The sequence below is a fragment of the Palaemon carinicauda genome, chromosome 38 (assembly GCF_036898095.1).
Source record: "Palaemon carinicauda isolate YSFRI2023 chromosome 38, ASM3689809v2, whole genome shotgun sequence".
Lineage (NCBI taxonomy): Eukaryota > Metazoa > Arthropoda > Malacostraca > Decapoda > Palaemonidae > Palaemon > Palaemon carinicauda.
The window spans coordinates 68,755,476-68,775,475 of record NC_090762.1 but is presented as its reverse complement, the minus strand read 5'-3'; the positions used below and the strand labels follow the sequence as shown (position 1 = coordinate 68,775,475).

Sequence of the window (20,000 nt, the reverse complement as noted above, 5' to 3'; positions counted from 1 at the left end):
TTTCATAACCTCATTGAGGAGGTAATAATAACACAATATTAGTATAAATCTATAATAAATTTTCCTGTGAATATCAGAAAAGCATGAGACTGGATATAACATTAATATACTTACCGTGATTTTTCTGTCTTTCCAACATGTTAAGGTGTAGGGTAATGAAATCGAGACGGATATTGTAATTATATTTAATATCTTATTGACGTTAACCATAACACATTGCACGTTACCTGAAATACATTCCAATGGATCTTAATGATTTGCATTTTGAGCAAAATATCACTAACATTGAATGTATAATGATAATATATTCTCTTTTGCAACATCAGTGTATTTTCAAAATGATAAACTTAGCACATACTCAAGTAATACATTTTCTTCAAAACTCGGATTGAAGAGGATACAAGAACAATTATCATGGAATCAGTTTTTTGAAAAATATATGGATACAGAAATAAAAATAAATATTTACATTAGCATAAGAAGCTGACCTCAAATGCAACCAAAGAAAGGAAAGTGGCCCCAAAGGGCAAATGACAGTAAAAAGAAGTGCATGGTAATAACTCAAGGTCACGGTCTAAATGTCTTCAGGACAAAGGAGTGTATGAAAGACTTCGAATTCATTCGATCGATTTTTGAGACATTCTTATATTGATATTAATCAATATTTATATGTCATAGTCGTTGGTGTCGTATATTCTTTTGTTCTTAGTTTGCAGACGTGAAAATATATATTCATAAACGGTCGACTAAAGGTGAATATGTTAAGACACTTCGAAGTTAATAAAAGAAAGGATGGAACTTAGCAGTAAGACTTTTGACTCAACCTAAGTGTATATAACTATATATATGTAAATAACTTAACTTGATTGGACAATTATTATCAAAAATATCTTACACAAAGATTATGCATACCATCGAAGCAAATATAAATTAAAATAGTCTCTCCTTCAATAAGCCCCGAAAGAAAATGGAGAGCAAAGAGGGGGAAATGAACCTGTTTGAATCACTCGATTTTGGAACCTTTTAATCATAATTAGCATAATAAGCTTCCCGAATCCACCATAGATCGCTTAATCAACTCCGTTGACGATGTCATCTAACTTCCAAAAATTTGAATGGTAAGAAAAGTCATTAATAAATTATGGCGTAATTGACTTTTTAGCTCTACAATTCCCTATAAGCTACGGTCTCAGCCAGACCAATTCATAAGTTTGTTAGTCATCTCTCTGTCTCATGCTGAAAATAAATGTAACTAAATATAAAGAGAGAAAAAAAAACGAACAAGCTCTAGAAGGTTAATGCATAAACATAAATTAATGTTTAAGTTTCACAGTTATGATGATGGATTATATTACGGAAAGACTTAACGCTCCTCGACAGAGAGAGAGAGAGAGAGAGAGAGAGAGAGAGAGAGAGAGAGAGAGAGAGAGAGAGAGAGAGAGAGCGTGGTTCGGTGTCTGTTGTTGGACCCGTAACATGAGCCATATAAATTATAACATTGTTCTTATCAATAGCGCACAAATGGAGTGAAAGATTGACGATATGAATAGAAAGGAGAAAAAATAACACTTGGACGTGGTTATTCCACATCGAAAAGATGGTAAACTACACAAAAATAACAAGGAATAATTATAATAAAGAATGGAATACATATTTAGTTTTGAAAGGATTTTTCTTTTACGTCAGATAAAACTTAAATGAACCGGGTTTCTTCGCGTGTGTAAAGAGAAAGTGGACGGAATACGAGGAAAGTCGAAGGGCATAACATAAGAGTAAAGAGCACGTGGTAAATAAATACGTGGAATGAAAGGGCCAATTCAGAGGAATCTATCGACTATGTGACGTCACTGCAATCACCCTCAATGAGGCTTTCTGAACGAAAAATAACTGAAAACTGTTTTGCACAGATGAAAATAAAAATAATCTGAGTATGTAAAAGAAAGCATGACTTCCGACCTTGATGGGTGGGACCAAAGTGGAACGTCCTACCAACTGGTCGTAGGCTTCTCAAATTTCGTAGATAGAGAGGACGCCAGACAGTACGTCTGCCACTTCAACAATAGATCAAACATGTACTAAGTCGTGTTTACGTCGTGAGGAGTCGTGCCTTGAGGACAAGGAAAGAGGAAATAAATAAAAAGGCTCAGAACAAGAAGGCAAATGGAGTAGACATGAAACAGTTGCTGGTGTAATAACACTTTAGTTCATGAATGAAATGAGCTTAGAATGATAGCTAATACGTAACAGAGAATGACTGACAGCTTCTGAGGATGGATATCATGATTAAATGACTCATGAAAGATAGCGTCTTGTGGAAGAATGTTTTGAAAGAAGCAACTTTACACGACAGAGGCAGTCAATGAATAAAAACACTTGAAGGAACACCTAACAGAGGCTGAAAATGAATGGCTAAAGATGACTTGTATAACTACCTCTCATAACGTTCAGGCCAGACTGCTTCTACTGATGATCATAGAAATAATCAAGTTTCTAATAATCAACTTGCGGAAAAGAGATGTTAATTACATAACGGAAATTGAAGGTAGGTCAAAATAAACTCTAAATTCGACATCGAATGACAGCGCAACAGAAACCAAAGGACAGTAATAACAGAAATGACGCCAATGACCTTCGTGTCGTAATGACTCCAATGACATGACAGTATTTGCGCCCAACAAACTCACTCTGGTCGCAGAAGTGATTAATGTGTCGCATAAACCAGGGGTCTGAAATTTAACGAGATCAATCTATTAAATATTGACAGTCATCGTTCACCGAAATGAATGGAACTCTGAAAGCTATTCCAACATTTTAGTTATTACTAAATATCCAATCTAATTACCTCCGCCATTGAAGTTGAGAGGAGGTTATGTTTTCGAACCTGTTTATTTGTGAACAACTTACTGACAACAATTTTACTTATATAGTGAAACTTTCAGGGATTAATTGTTATAGTGACACGTGAAAATGATTCAATTTTGAAAGTCTTAGGTCAAAGGTCAAGGTCGAGCAAAAGGTCGACCGAAATAGCTGTCGTTACAGGGGTCTGCTTTTCTAGTTAAAAAAAAAAAAAAAAAAAAAAAAAAAAAAAAAAAAACTTCCTCAGACGACTTTAATAAAACAAATAAATAGATACATAAATATATATAAAAAGTGAGTAAAATACGTCTCGATAGACTGATGTGCCTAAAGAATAATTAGAAAAAAGTAGAAGATAAAATGGATGCTGTGTGATTTAATAGCTACGCTGGAAAACCGAGCAGAGTGGAAGCGCCAACAGCAATTACTTTCCACTATACAGTAAATGATAATAGTGAAGTAATCAACTAATAACATGAAAGGCCCGATAATATTTGGGTTCATTTAAGAAAAATCGAATGAAATTTTATGCATTGTATATATATATATATATATATATATATATAATATAATATAATATATATATATATATATATATATATACATACATATATATATGTATATATATATAATATATATATATATATATATATATATATATATATATATATATATACATATGTATTATATCTACCTATGTATTGATCACCATATTCACGTTAGTTCAATTTTCAGACAATTCAATAAAAGTCATAAACATATTTTCAAGCTTGAATTACTACATAACACAAGTTGTAACATTAAACAATTATTAAGTCAGTTATTCAATGGAATAAATTACTAATTAAATTACTGATGACATAACTCATTTTTACAAACTTATATCCATGACAGAGAATTTAACTAAATTGATATCAAGATGAATTCCGAGAGAAAGTTGGACACGAATTCCAGATTCTACGTTTAGATAAAATTCCAGATATCCTTTATCAAAACCCAAGAGTATTCTAATTGTAATATTTTGCTTGAATAAAATAAATGGAGTTATTCAAAGCAGAGTTGACAGGCACCTATTTAATCTACATTGAAAAAGGAAAAAAAAAAATTCATACTGAACTTGTTTTGGTTTGGGGGAAAGAAATAGGATCGGATTACTGAGACAATACAGTTACTTACTGTTACAGTTATCATTCAAAACTAAGACAGATTTGTGAAGATTTTATTAGGCCGAAGCAATAGTTTGTAACTGAATTTCATAGATACAAACTAAGACTGTATTTCAGAAACACAAAACTAAAGTCGGGTGAGTAACTTTGGATAAAATCGTAACGACTGATTTTTGTATCTCCGATTTGAAAAACATTCTGTGGATAAATTTATAAGATTCATTGATTTTAATCAAACTAATCACTGGTGGCTAGAATTCAGGTGAACATTTCATGGAAGTAGAACACGTCAGAAAAATTGAATTGTTTAGATAATTACCTGGAGAATGAAATACAAATAAAATAATTCAAAAAGGGGGATTTAATACTTAAATACTTTGGATTACTGATTACCACACCAGCGAAAATGAAAGGAAGAAAACCCTTGGAATATCAATTAAATAAAAGGTAACTGTCTCTCCCTTGCTTTTCATAGAAGAGATTGAGGAAAACTCAAAACTGGAATGAACCTCTACATTCATGTCTTTATTGCTCATCTCCTTAGATTCTACTTTCGAAAAACACCAATTCTTACATTCTCGGTTTTTCTATCTCCTTTATTCGTCCTCCCATTCATCCAGTTTTCCTTAAAATTATCTGTTCCCTTAGAGTTTTATAGCTCTTCTTATATCACTCGCACGTGAAAGGGTGGCTTTAGCTAATCACACAATTAAGACAAACTATAATGATCATTATATTACATAAAAACAGTATTATTAGATAATTTATGGTATGTCACACACACACATATATATATATATATATATATATATATATATATATATATACATACAGTATATATATATATATATATATATATATATATAGTATATATATATATATATATATATATATATATATATATATATATATATATATACACATATATATATATATATAGGCCTTTGTGTTGCAAGGGACTAGAAACTGCTTCAAATATATATATATATATATATATATATATATATATATATATATATATATATATATATATATATATATATATATATATATATATATATATATATATATACACACACACATTTGCACACATAAATTAGTATAAAATTAATGTTCATTACCAATGTGAAATTTAGAACCACAATGCTATTACCATCAACTGATAGTGATGAATATCAAAGTTAATTATGTTAATTAAAATTCAATATGCATTACCGATAAACATCACAAAAATATGAATGGTTACCTTTATAGTTTTCTGTGGATGGGAACAATATGACTAACATATTAACATGATAATTACAACCAGCATAATTAACCATTCTATCATATTGAAAAATTCAAAAAGTTTTTTTTTTCATAATGAGGTGATCATATTGGTAAAAATATAAATATATAGTAATAACTCCGCAGCTCATAATGAACCATTTTAGAAAACTGCATTGTTGGTAGAACATATAATGAAATTTGTCATGTAAAACTTTATAATGAGTCTGTCATATGGTTAACGTAAATTATAAAAATAACCACACTGGGCAGAATACACTTTACAATGAGTTTACCATATTATTCACACCTACAAACACACACGCGCGCACGCACGCACGCACAGTGAAACATGCAATTGTTACATTGCGCCAGGCTTCAAAGATTGCGCAAGACTTTTATCAAAAAAGCTTCTACGGTTCTGAAATTTGGCCAAAAAATGGATTTGTGATTCTTTAAGCTCTAATTATGAAAAACAGGTGATGCGATGGAAAAGGTGCTATTTGATTCCAAAAAAGTACCAGATGGAAAAAATCTGGCCCTGAAAAACAAATGAGTGACCTGCGAAAGCTTAAAAATCCTTATTTCTATTCGAAGTTTTTAAAAAAGTTTGCCCAAAAAGACTTTTCATAAGATCTGGAGAGAGAGAGAGAGAGAGAGAGAGAGAGAGAGAGAGAGAGAGAGAGAGAGAGAGAGAGAGAGAGAGCATCTCATTCCCATATAAAACAATTTAAAGCTTTAGCCAGCATAAATGTTACTTTTAAAAAAGGCTGACGAAATGCAATGCAATGATACCTTAGCAAAAACGTCACGAGATCAACCCTACATAAAAATAGGTCAATCAATTGGCCTTGAAGCCTGAGCTTTAATAATCCCTTCATTCCTTCACACAAAATCTACAGGACACGAAATATACACGTAATAGAAGGGCGCTTGCTTCACTTCAAAATGGAAATATCACTCGCAGCACCGTCACGATAAAAGGACATTTATTTTTTATCTTTACCATCTCATCAATGCTGCCGCCATTTGGATGACTTGACTGCATCTTGGATGACTTGACTTCATCTTGACGCGTCCGGTGTGTGGATGCTACAAAGAGTCACTTTTATTCCTATCAATAAAGATACAACGACTATTATCTTCCTAAACGGACTAATTCTTATTAAAGATGAAATCAGCGTGAATGTGAAGGATAAGAGATTCTACTTACACTTATTAATATACATTTATAATAATGAGACTTTATTCTCTCTCCTTCGTCACAGACTATTCACCCAGTTTCTCTACTTGGACGTTGACCCTTCCTCTAAACACGAATCAAATGAGTCTTATAATATTATTATCAAAACAAACTAAATCTCATTTGTTTAGTCTTCTTGTGTATTTCTCTTCTACTGGCAGTGAAAATATCATTTGGATAAAAGCCATCCTCCGTTACCTCATAGAAAAACTCAGCACAAAAACCGCAGCCTCCAATGGAGACTGCTTGATTAGATCTTGATCCAGAAACATACTTTACATCCAAATGGGCACCAGGATTTATATATTAACATTTAGTTAGCTTCCTGCCTCACATACGGCTACATTTTTTATCTAACATTGTATTCATATTTCTGAATTATGAGGTCGGTAGACATACAATTAATGTTTAAGTTATAATAGAGTGCGTGGAAGAAGAAACGATTAGAAAAATGGACAGGTGACGCTGCAAATTACATCCTGATGTGTTCAGTTTATATCTAAAAAAAATCTCCAAAATCTAGCATTCACTAATGAATAAATAACCAACCAATGGCTAGTCCAGTCTTCTTGGCATTGCGGCACTTACACTTAAGCAATGGACCTCAAGTAATGTTCGCTTAAGAATGCCCCTTTATCCCCCACAAAAAGAACTTTACACCGTATGGCACTGATGGCCCATGGCACAGTCCAGTAAGAACCACCACTTGAATCTTGTCTTTCTTACTACGATTAACACAAATAACTTACAAAGCATTTGTACCATGGCCACTTAATGCTAAGAGGCTTCGATATACAGTTGCACATGCAGTAGGTTGTAATAATGCTGGCATTCGGGGTACGAGGTTATCTCTTTCGCTTCTTAGTCTCTGAAACTACATCTGTCAATCAAGGAAAATGCATATTCCCCAAAGACTCTCCGAAAGAGAAGGACCTCATATTCGTGGAATCCTCAGCGTGGACCACCAGGACACGGCCATTGCGGTGGTGACGATGGCCACCATCTTGGAAGGTGATACCACGCCGTGTCTGGAGGCCGAGTTGCAGTACGGCCAGTCGCACGAACAGACTCGTTTGGTCAGCAAGATGGTCTTGAGGGTCTCGCAGGAGTTGGTGATCATCGTGCTTTTGGTGGCGCAGTTGCGGTGGAAGCTTTCCATTTCACCTGCGTAGAAGGAAAGCCGTTAATAAGCATTAACAGTAAATGTCCTCAACAGCTTATACAAGTTACGAAGTTCTCATGAGGACAGTTCTCTTTTCTTACATCCATAGCTATTCTTAAACTTAAGCCATCTGAAAATAACAATTATCCTAGAATAATGTAAAATAACTTAAAATACCGGTATATATATATATTTATATATATATATATATATATATATATATATATATATATACATATATATATATATACAATATATATATATATATATATATATATATATATATATATATATATATATATATATATATATATATCCACTTCCGAGGGGATACCTTGACGTGGTGAAAGGATTAGCGCATTGCTATGATCAGCAAAGCTACCTTATACTATTCAGGGACACCCAAACTAGGTTGGTTTGCTGTGAGCGATCAGACGAAACTCTCCCACCATCACCAATCTGCAATGGCCAGTGTGGTGATGAAATCTGGCCTAAACCCAAGACATGAATAAAACAACCCTATCTCTGTCCCAAGTCCCCAGCGGAAGTGGAACAATCGCCCAAGGTGGTGGGCAATTACATCCCACTGCAGTGAGTGCTAAAATTCTCTGGCCTAGAACAGCCACCTTTCGAAACTGAACCTTGCAACTTACAATGTCAGGACCCTGTCTAGGGAAGATCTTGCTAACTTAATAGAAGAGCTGAAAAAAAATAAATTGGTATACAATAGAATTTAGTGAAATTAGAACTGGGGAATCTTATATAGTTAAAAGAGGGTCATATATTTGGCTTCAGGATATGAAAAATACAAAGAAAATGGAGTGGGTTTCCTTCTTAATAAATATCTTGCATGTAAAATAGGAGAATTTTTTAGGGCTAGTGATATAATTGCATAATTAATTATCAAACTTAATAAGAAATACTAACTGGAGATTATTCAAACGTATGCACCATATAGAGGAAGAAACAGAAACTTTTTATGAAGATCTAGAGATATCTATGAAAAAACATAAGACCCGATTTACATTTGTTTTGGGTGACTTCTATGCTAAAATAAGTCAAAAGAAGAAAGAAGAATCAGCAGTAGGTAAATTTGGAATAGACACAAGGAATGAGAAGGTGACATGCTTGTAGAATTTGCTGAAAAAAAATCTTAAAATCATGTACAACTTTTTTCATGAAAATGAACAGAAAAATGGGCAAGGAGAGGTCCAAATGGAAAAATTAAAGACAAAACAGATTTAACCTCAGTGAAAAGGGTAATTTAGTTGAAGATGTAGCAATCTGATGAGTTTAGTTAAGCAATACAAAATAGATACTCCCAACTACATGATGAAATGGAACCACATAAAGAAGAAAAGAAGAGTAATTCAAGATATTTGTATTGGAATCAGCACAAGAGATAGGTGGAGAAGTTCCTAAAGAAAATTAAGGAAAACTATTAGAAAAGACCAAAATCTAATAGAGATAAAATTGAAAATAAGGGTAAAATTCAAGGGATCGTATAGGATTAGTAGAACTATCCACACACACACACACAAAAAAAAGATATTTGAAAACACAATCAGACTAAAATTGAGGAAACACTAAAGAAAGAAACAACAAATTGATGAAAAGAAAACTTGGAATAGGGTGCCAACAGACGTTTGTTTTTAAGGATGAAAATGTAAATATTATCAACAAAAAATGGAATGAAAAAAAATTGCAGAGCATTTTTATACAATGCTATACAATAGTAATATAATAAATCAACTTTGCCAATAGAAATAATTAAACACCTGAGTCGGTACTAAAGGTAACAATAGAAAAAGTAAAGAGAGCATTAAAAGGTATGAGAAGAGGCAAAGTAGCAGGAGAAGAGGACCTAACAATTGATTTAGAAATGGGTGTAGGAGATTTCATAATAGCAAAACTAGCTGAACTTTACACAAAATATTTGCATGAATGCGCTATATCTGCAGTTTGGGGGACACAAAAGACCTAAAAAATTACCACGCAATAAGTTTACTCTCAATAATATATAAAATATTTACAAAGATCATATTAGGCAAATAGAAAGACAGCTAGACTTTAAGCAAACAAGAGAGGAGGCAGGCTTTAGAAGTGGGCATTGAACGACTGACCATATCCCTGTAATTAACCAGCTAATGGATTAATCAACAGGGTATGACAAACCGCTATGCATGGCAATTATAGACCATGAGAAAGGTTTTGATTCTGGCAAAACTTCAGCAGTAATGAAAGTCCTTCAAAAACAAGGAATAGATGAATTTTATGTTAGAACACTTAAAGAAAGTATAGCAATCCTAAAACTACATAAAGATAGTGAGAACATTTCGATTGAGAAAGGAATTAAACAGGGAGATCCCTATCTCTAAATTATTCACAGCATGCCTAGAAATTTTTATGGATTTAGATAAGGAAAATATAGGTATTAACATTAATGGGGAATACCTTAACAACTTAAGATTTGCAGATAACAGTTCTGTTTGGTGAATCATGGTAGGAATTGCAAAAGATGATAGAAAATTTGAATAGAGAAAGCAGGAAAGTAGGACTGAGAATGAATATGAGTAAAACAAAGATAATGTTCAGTGAAAATGCAAAAACAAATGAATGTTATGGACGAACCTCTAGAGCTTAGGGCAATCAGTAAATCTTTCCCTAGGACATGAGACCAAAATTAAAGGAAGGTAAGCATGGTATGGTGAGCATTTGGTAAACAAAATGAGATTATGAAATGTAAAACGCCACTTTCACTAAAAATATAAGTGTTTAATCAGATGGTCCTACTAGTATTAACTTACGCATCAGAAGCTTGGAGCCTTACTAAAGTCTTAGAACATAAGCTAGTTACATCTCATAGAGCTATGGAAAGAATAATGAAGAGAATAGTACTAAGAGACAGAAAAAGAGCAACACAGATACGAAAGCAAACTAAAGTAGAGGACATTCTAACAACAAGTAAGATCTAGAACGGGCAATCAGTGGAGCTCATACCTTCGCCACCAACATTTTTTATCAATGACATCACTACATCGTTATATATGCACATTTTAGCACTAGTTTCATGAAAATCAAATAAAATTTGTCCACAAAATGGCAAAAAGACGTTTTTGACATTTTTGTGACATTGACCTTTAACCCAATCATTCCCAAAACCAAATCAAATTGTCCTTGGATCATGGCCAATCACCCCACCCAATGTCATGAGATTCCCCCACGATAAAACATTGTTTACCTTTTGGTGACCTTGACCATGAATTATGCACATTTTAGCACTAGATTCATGCAGATCTGATAAAATTTGACAAATATAGCAAAAAGATATTTTTGATCTTGACCTGTGACCCAATAACTCCCAAAATCTACTAAAATTGTCCTTGAGTCATGACCAATCATCCCACCAAATTTCAAGAGATTCGGTCAAATAATTTTTGAGTTATGCGAATCAAAAACACGCAGACATTGAAACAAATAAATACAGGCCCATCAAAACATAACCTTCGTCACAATGAATTTGGCGAAAGTAAAAAGAAATGGACTTGGGCAGGCCATATAATAAGAAAGACAGATAATAGATCAAGAATAAGAATGGGTCCCTAAAGATTACAAACAAAGCAGTAGAAGGGAGAGAAGACGATGGATTGGCCAGCTGAGAAAATTTGCGGGTACAGAATGGCATAGAAAGACTACTAACAGACATGTCTGAGACCTTTATTCCTGAAATGGACTAGCAACGGGCTGATTATATATATATATATATATATATATATATATATATATATATATATATATATGTGTATAAATATATATATATATATATATATATATATATATATAATGTATATATATATATATATATATATGCAGAATACACATACACACACGCACGCACACACACACATATATATACATACATACATACATACATACATATATATATATATATATATATATATATATATATATATATATATAAGGAAATGAAAATTTCCCTGACAAAGAACAGAAGGGATAACTAAGGAACAGAAACTTTTCCGACCAGTAAAAGAAAAAAAGTGTTTTTCTGCACACTCAATTGCTCTGCAGTGCAGTATACTGTATCCTCACTACAGTATCCAATGCTGCTCTCTAAAGGGAGAGATCGCTCTTAATAACGAGAGCATCTGTTTGTGGTTTCAATTAGGGCTAAGGCTCTTCGCTTGAGTTCACATTACGCAGCAAAAACAACGAATATTTTCAATTTCATCTAAGGAACTCAAACACAGCATCCGATTGTAAGAAATAAATTGTAGACCAAATAGTCCCTCTAAAAGGAAATAATAAGAATTCTTTAAAGAAGTAAATCGTAAAATGGAAAATACATTCACAATTCAGATATAATTTTAATAGGTAAATTAGCTTAAATTTGAAAGATATTACATTATCAACACCTTTGTTCACAACTTTCTCATTTTCATGGCTCTTACGGTTTACATCTCTTCTTCATTTATTCTTTTATCTTTATAGCTTTTACTTGCTTTTATTCGTCTTTTCTCTTCAATAAGTAGAGCCAAGCAACAGTTGATCTGGTCCTTTCTTGGACGGGTGACCACAACGAAAAGAAAAACATTCTAGGCACATAAACCATTTGAACATACATAGGGCAGGTTATGAGGTTAGCAACCTGACTGCATTCATAAATACTTGATAATCGAGAGGGCAGAAATTCCAGCTGGAGCATGCCCTTCTATCTATTGAATGCTGTTTCTCTTGATATCTTCTACAACATTTTCCGTTCCTTATACAATTCTGTAGCCTTTTTAACTACTTTCAAATCACTTATCTTCACCTTTATTTGACAACAGTTGCTATTTGTTCGATTTTCTCCTCCTAAATGTTGTCTCACCTATTCTTGGTCTCTTAGACCTCTACTGGTCATTGTTTCCTATCCACATCTTACTGATGATCCAGCATCCCTCAACATCTAGAGGTCCTCCAGTTCACAGTCATTCTTCTCTATTCAGAATCAATACCACCAAATTACACTTTATTTACCTATCAGCTCGAATCCTCGAACAACATCTAAATTGAGATCCAGGTTGTACCTCAATGGAATTCAATGCCTACGAGGTAGTTTCTATCTATATTCTCTCTTCTTTCATCTCATTTGAGATTTCATGTAAACATCTCGTCAGCCTATTAAATATTTCAAATTATTGCAAACTTGGAATGGGGTTATATAGTTCAAAATGGCTAAATCTTCTAAAATGTACAAATTTCATTTTTTCTTACTAGTTGTCCAGACTTTACAAATGACTGTGGCCTATCCAGTCCCTGTTGGGAGGGACGGTGTCATATTACGGTTGTGTTTTCTATAAAACTGAACTGGTACAATTAATTTCATTAACTATCTTGGTTTGACACAAATATCACTTGTCTTAAGAAAAAATACTAGCGTGTCTTTTTTTAGGAAATCATTTTAGTCCCTTATAAGGTTACTTTTCTTTCATTTTGTGAACATTAGTTTCATTTTAGATGCTTAAAATTTAGCAAAAACACAGAAATCGGACCAGATAGGTCAATCAGCCCCAAAACCAGTATAGTTAATAAAACGGGTAAAAATAACTTAATAAATAAAACAATTTCTAACAGAAATTACTTTCACATGTTTAAAAAAAAAAATCTTATGAAAAAACTTGATTTTCATTAAAAATACATTTCTCTAGAATAACCCTTTAACTAGGACATCTTTATGAACAACCTCTCCTATAATACCAGCGACGGATTTACCATAGAAAGGGTATCTGTTATTTTAGGTAGCAGATTGGCCAGGCCACCAGCCACCCCTTGACATACTGCCGCTAGAGAGCTATCGGGTCCCTGACTGGTCAGATAGTACGACACTGAATCCCTCTCTCTGGCTACGGCTCATTTTCCTTTGCCTACACTTACACAGAGTAGTCTGGTCTATTCTATCTATATTCTCCTTTGTCCTCATCCACCTGACAACACCGAGATTACCAAACAATTCTTTTTCGTTCAATGGGTTAACTACTCAACTACTCTACTGTAATTGTTCAGTGGTCACTTTCCTTTTGGCAAAGGTAGAAGAGAGACTTTAGCTATAGTAAGCAGCTCTTCTGGGAGAAAGACATTCCAAAATCAATCCATTGTTATCTAGTGCCATAGCCTCTGTAACATGGTCTTCTACTATCTTAGGATAGAGTTCTCTTGGCTGAGGTTACACTCGGGCACACTATTCTATCTTATTTCTCTTGCTCTTGTTATTTTATGTTTATACATGAAAGATTTATCTTAATGTTGTTGCTGTTCTTAAAATATTTTATTTTAATTGTTTATTAATTCTCTTGAAGTTTATTTATTTCGTTGTTTCCCTTCCTCCCTGGGCTATTTCCCTTGTTGGAGCCTTTAGGCTTATAGTATCCTGCTTTTCCAACTAGGATTGTAGCTTCGCTAATAATAATAATAATAATAATAATAATAATAATAATGATGATGATAATAATAATAATAATACGAGAAACGTTATGGTTTTCAAGATAACACATTTGTCGGTTTGATATCTCCAGTAGCTTTGCCTGAAAATTATATTTTCACCACTGAAGCAGCCATAACTAATCGTATTGATTACTCTACAACGATTTCCTTAGCATAATTACAGTATACAATTATCAAGAAGCATGTAATGATTATTTACCTTTAAGTTCACTTAAATTTGAAACGTATAAGACGTACCTGTCTAAGCTTATACTTTTTTGTCAATTATTTATGAGACTACTCCTGAAGAATACTTTTTATTATTTTTCTTAATTGATGATATTATTTTAGCTGTATTATTGCCCGAAGAGCTCTGCTCCACATGGGCTTGGACTGAGTCTTTTTTGTAAACCTTTTGTATGTGAATAATTTTTTGTCCAATAAACATTATTATTATTATTATTATTATTATTATTATTATTATTATTAATACATTCAAGTTTCACTAGACGTCAAACCTTTGATAAATAGTATCACACTTTATTATTGCACAAGTCTTCCCACATGAAGCAAACGTCGAATAAAGTTCGTCAGCAACGAATTCTAAATGATAAATCCGAAGACAGACATCCACACAACCCTAAATCCACAACTTGGCCCAAACTTCGCTGCTTTCCAGGAAACGGTTCTTCTCCTCATCAAACATCAAGTAAAAATATTGCCTTTTGGATTCCGCTCCGAAGGAGGTAGACAATTCTCCACAGTATTTCTCCTGTCAACCTTTCTCTTCTGGGATTCTCTTCCTCCGTGGATGGTAGTGTGTGTGTGTGTGTGTGTGTGTGTGTGTGTGTGTGTGTGTGTGTGTGTGCGCGTGCGCACGCGTTCGTTATGCTCGAGGCTGTAATCTGAAGGCTTATTTTTTCAGGAAAGCTTTTTGCTGTAAGATAGTTTTTTTTCCAGTCATTTCAAAGTGATTGACATGCCTTTGTCAATGAATAAAAATCACGAGTAAATATTTGAGGAATGGAATTTGGCAAGAGAGTACGAATTTCTAAATTTTTCAAGAAAAACAACATGCAACGTTTAATTAATTGCTTCTTCCATGCAAATTTTTTTTTGTTTTTGTGGAATTCTGTTATAAATATCATAAGATTTTAAAACTTTCTTAGCGCTGGGTCATCAAGGATGGCTATTTCTATAAGTTCCGTGACTGCTAATATAAAAAACAAGCATTTATTAATGACGTTTTAGATGGCACGCAACCATTAGCCTACTGACTTTCCTTTTCAGAAGAAATGCCACAATATCGATTTAGAAGAGATAGCTGCGATGCCTTAGTTATGCAGGCTTCCCAAGTTAACAGGCAATGAAAGTGGTATTTAGTTGTGGATTCCGTCAAATTAAAAGAAATATACTATTTAAGCAGCTCTTCGAAGAGAAGCAGACTCCAAAATCAAACCATTGTTCTCCAGTCTTGAGAAGTGTCATAGCCTTTGTGCCATGGTCTTCCAATGTCTTGGGATAGAGTTCTCTTGCTTGAGGGTACACTCGGGCACATTATTCTAACTCATTTTTACAATTTATATGTGAAACATACATTTTAATGTTGTTACTGTTCTTAAAATATTTTATTTTTATTGTTCATTCCTTCTCTTGTAGTTTACAGCACTTATTTCCTTGTTTCCATTCCTCACTGAGCTAATTTTCCCTGTTGGAGCCCTTGAACTTATAGCATCCTGCTTTATCAACTAGAATTATAGCTTAGCTAGTAATAATAATAGGGTTGTGGCTTAGCTAGAAATAATAATAACAACCAGTTTTCAAGAAGCAGCATCAATCATTCTCGTTAAATCAATAAAGACAGTATTTTTAAACCTTTCGTTTCATATGGCATAAATGGCCCTTGCCTTGATTTTATCCAGAAGATTCAGACTCGCTTTTCCCTGCGTGCTACTTTGCTCCCCAATCTTCCTGGTTATGATACCGATAAGAATCTTATTGTTCGCCATGCCCTTTACCTTGATTTTTTAATAACATGAGAAATAACCTAAAAGTATTAAGGAATATTAAGAGTTTTTATGACATAGAACCAGCCCTCTTAGGTGAATCTGGAAGGATTCAGAAGTTAAGCGAGATTCTAACTTTTATAAGAGTCTGGCAGCGTTGCTATGGAGAGAGAGAGAGAGAGAGAGAGAGAGAGAGAGAGAGAGAGAGAGAGAGAGAGAGAGAGAGATTACTTGTTGCTCCTTTTCAAATATGTTCAAAGCCCATGGCAATCTAGCAGCAAATGTAAATGCACGTTTAAGGTTTAATTTGGGAAGCAAAATTTGCTCAAATAAACTCAAATGTTGAAGCACTACATACTCTATTTAATGAGATAAGATGAATCCCATTGAAGTAAACTTAACATAGCAGAGAGCTTTTACTTAAATTCCTAGGGAAATGTAAAGAAGGATTTCAATATCCAGAGTATATTAATTCAACTCGGAAATATCATATGTGCGAGATAGTTCATAAGCTAATTCATATGTTCATTTCTAAATATATATGAATATATATAAATGAGATATAAATTAAAATTGTACCCATGGAAAAGAAATTAAACAAGTATTAGAGATAATACATACAAACATAAGGAAAATTTGCATATATAAATTAGTTATGAAACGCAATGCCTATCTGCGTAGATGTTTACACGGTTTATAAATAAAACGATGATGACACTAAATATGAGCATGATCTCATCGCTTTATTGCTATCTGGGTAGATGACAAGCACTTTGTAAATTTACTCAATCCTGAGAGTGAATCATTAGTCATCATTTTGACAATAACACCAAACACGGAAATGACATTTCCTTAACAGCATCTACTTGTTTTCTATATTTAGAAATGACTCAAGTCACTATAACTTTTCCAATTGCTTTTTCGTAATGAAAAATTATAACCTTCCTTCCTTTATCGGGTCTGGGCTAGACAAGGGCGTTGGATGACACTTACAATTGGCTTCTGCATCAAACAAAAGAAAAATAAAAAAGAATATGGCATCAACTTCCAAAGGCCAACGTAATGTTTACTGCATTGCAAGAAGGGTGGCTGAATTCAGTTGCGAGACAGGTCTGTCCTCGCACCTTTTTAATTAATTTTTTAATTCATCTGATATTTTTCATTTCCTTCTGTTTCCATTTCACTCAGCAAAGCTACGGTTTCTTCTATATTTTCCTAGTTTTAAGCGATGAAGATGAAATGTGACAGTATTCTGCCCCTCTGTGTGAGTATATGTACGTATACCTATATGTTTAGTGACTTCTTACTACTGGAAAACATCTTTATGTCCCAAGTGAGAAACCTTGAATGACAGAGGCAAGGTTCAGTGACAATGCCCTAGACTGGCCTAGAGCAGTGGCTCCCTAACTGTGATCCTCGGGCCCCGGGGGATCCCTGTGAAGGTCCTAAGGGGTCCGCGGCACAATAAAAAAAAAAATTCAACCCCATAAAAATATACAAAATAAAGAATATGCATCACTGATTCTCTATCATCCTAGTGTCGGTGGTATCGATGCTTGTATGTAGAGGCAGCTAGCTTGCACATTTTTAATAAATCTTTATTTGTTTTATAACCATAAGCTTAATTTGAATATAATAACTTAGCAACTCCCATCTCACTGAAATGTCAAATGATGGGGGTATGAAAATAAAGTTCTCTGTCCATCCATAGTCAGAGTTTTGGATATAATCAAGAACTGAATATCATGCTCTGGCTCAGGAGGCTCGGAAACACATTTTGCCCTTTGCCACAACCTACTTATGTGAAAAAAAGGATTTTCCACATTGACAGTAATTAAAACAAAGCACAAAGCATGCCAGCAGGTGGACAACGATATGCGTCTGGCATTAACTAGCTGTGTAAGAGCCATCAATCTCACCCATCCCAAGAAACAAAATATTGTCTGATAATTTTTGTGTTTAATTCTACATTATTTTTATTTAGGGTATTCAATTTTTTTTTTTTACCGGTGGTGACACTATATACTGTAATTATCTGTCTATTGAGGAGTTTTTTTTACCATTTTTACTTTGTATTGAATTTAAAGCAATAAAACATACTGAAAATATTGTCCATGTTTATTCATACTTTTGTCGTACGGGAAAAAGCAAATTGTAAAGATGTAAATGGTGATCTTGGCCAGTAATGATAACTTTTGATTAGCTGGAGGTCCTCGGCTGGGACTTATAATATCTAAGGGGTCCTTGGCATGATAAAGTTTGGGAACCACTGGCCTAGAGACTGACTAAGTGCACAAGCCCCCTTTCCACCTAATCTAGGACTAGGGAGGGCCAGGCAATGACTGCTGATGACTCAGCTAGTGGGCCGATAGTATCCCCAAAACCGCATCCTTAGCTCACAAGAATGGCGAGATTCCAGACACTACAAGAAACTAGCTTGAGCGGGTCTCGAACCCCAGTCCAGGAGATCGCATGGCAGGGAGTTTTCTAATAGGTTACCACAACCGAAGGTGAGTTGAACAAGTCCTCAAGAACTTGAGAAAGTTTAACATGATAGGAACAGACAATTTTCTTAAATCATACGTCATGCAATTTCATTTTAGAAAATATTTAGTTCACATACTGATGTAAGGTAACAAACATGCAACCACTTTTTACCTACTAAAGACTATACACAGCATTCTTCTGTCCTTATAGGTATTTAAAAAGGCAAAGTATATGCCATGTTTGAAACAATGATGCAAATTCTGTAGTGTGTTATGAGGGTTGATGAGTTCTTGTTTATTTAATGTAATTTAAGTTACTGCACTTTAGTCTTTTTTAGAATTAGAATTGCTTGTTTATCTGTTATTATTATTATTATTATTACTAGCCAAGCTACAGCCCTAGTTGGAAAAGCAAGGGCCCCAGCAGAGAAAATAGCCCAGTGGGGAAAGGAAATAAGGAAACCAAAATAAGTAATCAAAAACTGAAATAGAATATTGTAAGAACAGTAACGACATTGAAATAAACCATTCATATAAAAAAAATAGAAATAAAATAGAATAGTGTGCCCTATTGTACCCTCAAGCAAGAAAACTCTGTCCCTGTTTGATCTGGATTTTAGAACTTTAGTAAGATACAAATAGAAACAAAGTCACAGAGAGCTTCAAAGACCTTCTTAGTCTTTATCTGTTACTACCTACTGGGAGCCTCTAAGGACTTCATACTTGTGCTTATTGTGCTTGACGAGTGAGAACTATAGCAGACATTGTAAATGTGTAAAATATTATTAAATTTTTGCTAATAAATTCCATTAAATTACACCATTGTGTTTTGATTTTTGCTGGCATACTTAAGGGTAATTCTGACCCATGACAACTGAAATATGTGAATACATAAATATAATTATGTAAAAAAATGAGTATTTCAAAGTTTATAAATTCCGAGATCTATAACAATATTTCAAATTATTGCCCAAAAGTGGAAGCAAATATTTAAACTTGTGAAATTTGATTTTCATCAGTCATTTCAATCTCACGAATGATTATTGTATGGAGAGAGATATGGTAATAAATTAACGTACGGAGATTTAATCTTCTTATTTTAGGATTTGAGAAAGCCTTCGTTATTTAAGTGTCTTTCAGGAAAGACACTAGAAAATCTTAGTTTTATTCTGATTCCGGGATGGATTTTTAACTAAGTAAATCAATTGATTCACGAGAGAGAGAGAGAGAGAGAGAGAGAGAGAGAGAGAGAGAGAGAGAGAGGAGAGAGAGAGAGAGAGAGAGAGAGAGAATTGTGCACTTGAGTCTTTTCAGCAATTTTACCAAAGC

General features: G+C 33.7%; 1 protein-coding gene across 2 annotated transcripts in view; it reads right to left on the bottom strand.

Moving 5' to 3' along the window:
• Positions 1-6,519: 6,519 nt before the first annotated feature.
• LOC137630704 (uncharacterized) overlaps positions 6,520-20,000 on the bottom strand; it is a 207,240-nt gene continuing 193,759 nt past the window's right edge. For both annotated transcript variants that reach the window (XM_068362338.1, XM_068362339.1), the window contains exon 4: positions 6,520-7,698. In XM_068362338.1, the coding sequence (XP_068218439.1) occupies positions 7,469-7,698 (230 nt within the window). In that variant the 3' untranslated portion in view covers positions 6,520-7,468. The remainder of the gene's footprint in view (positions 7,699-20,000) is intronic.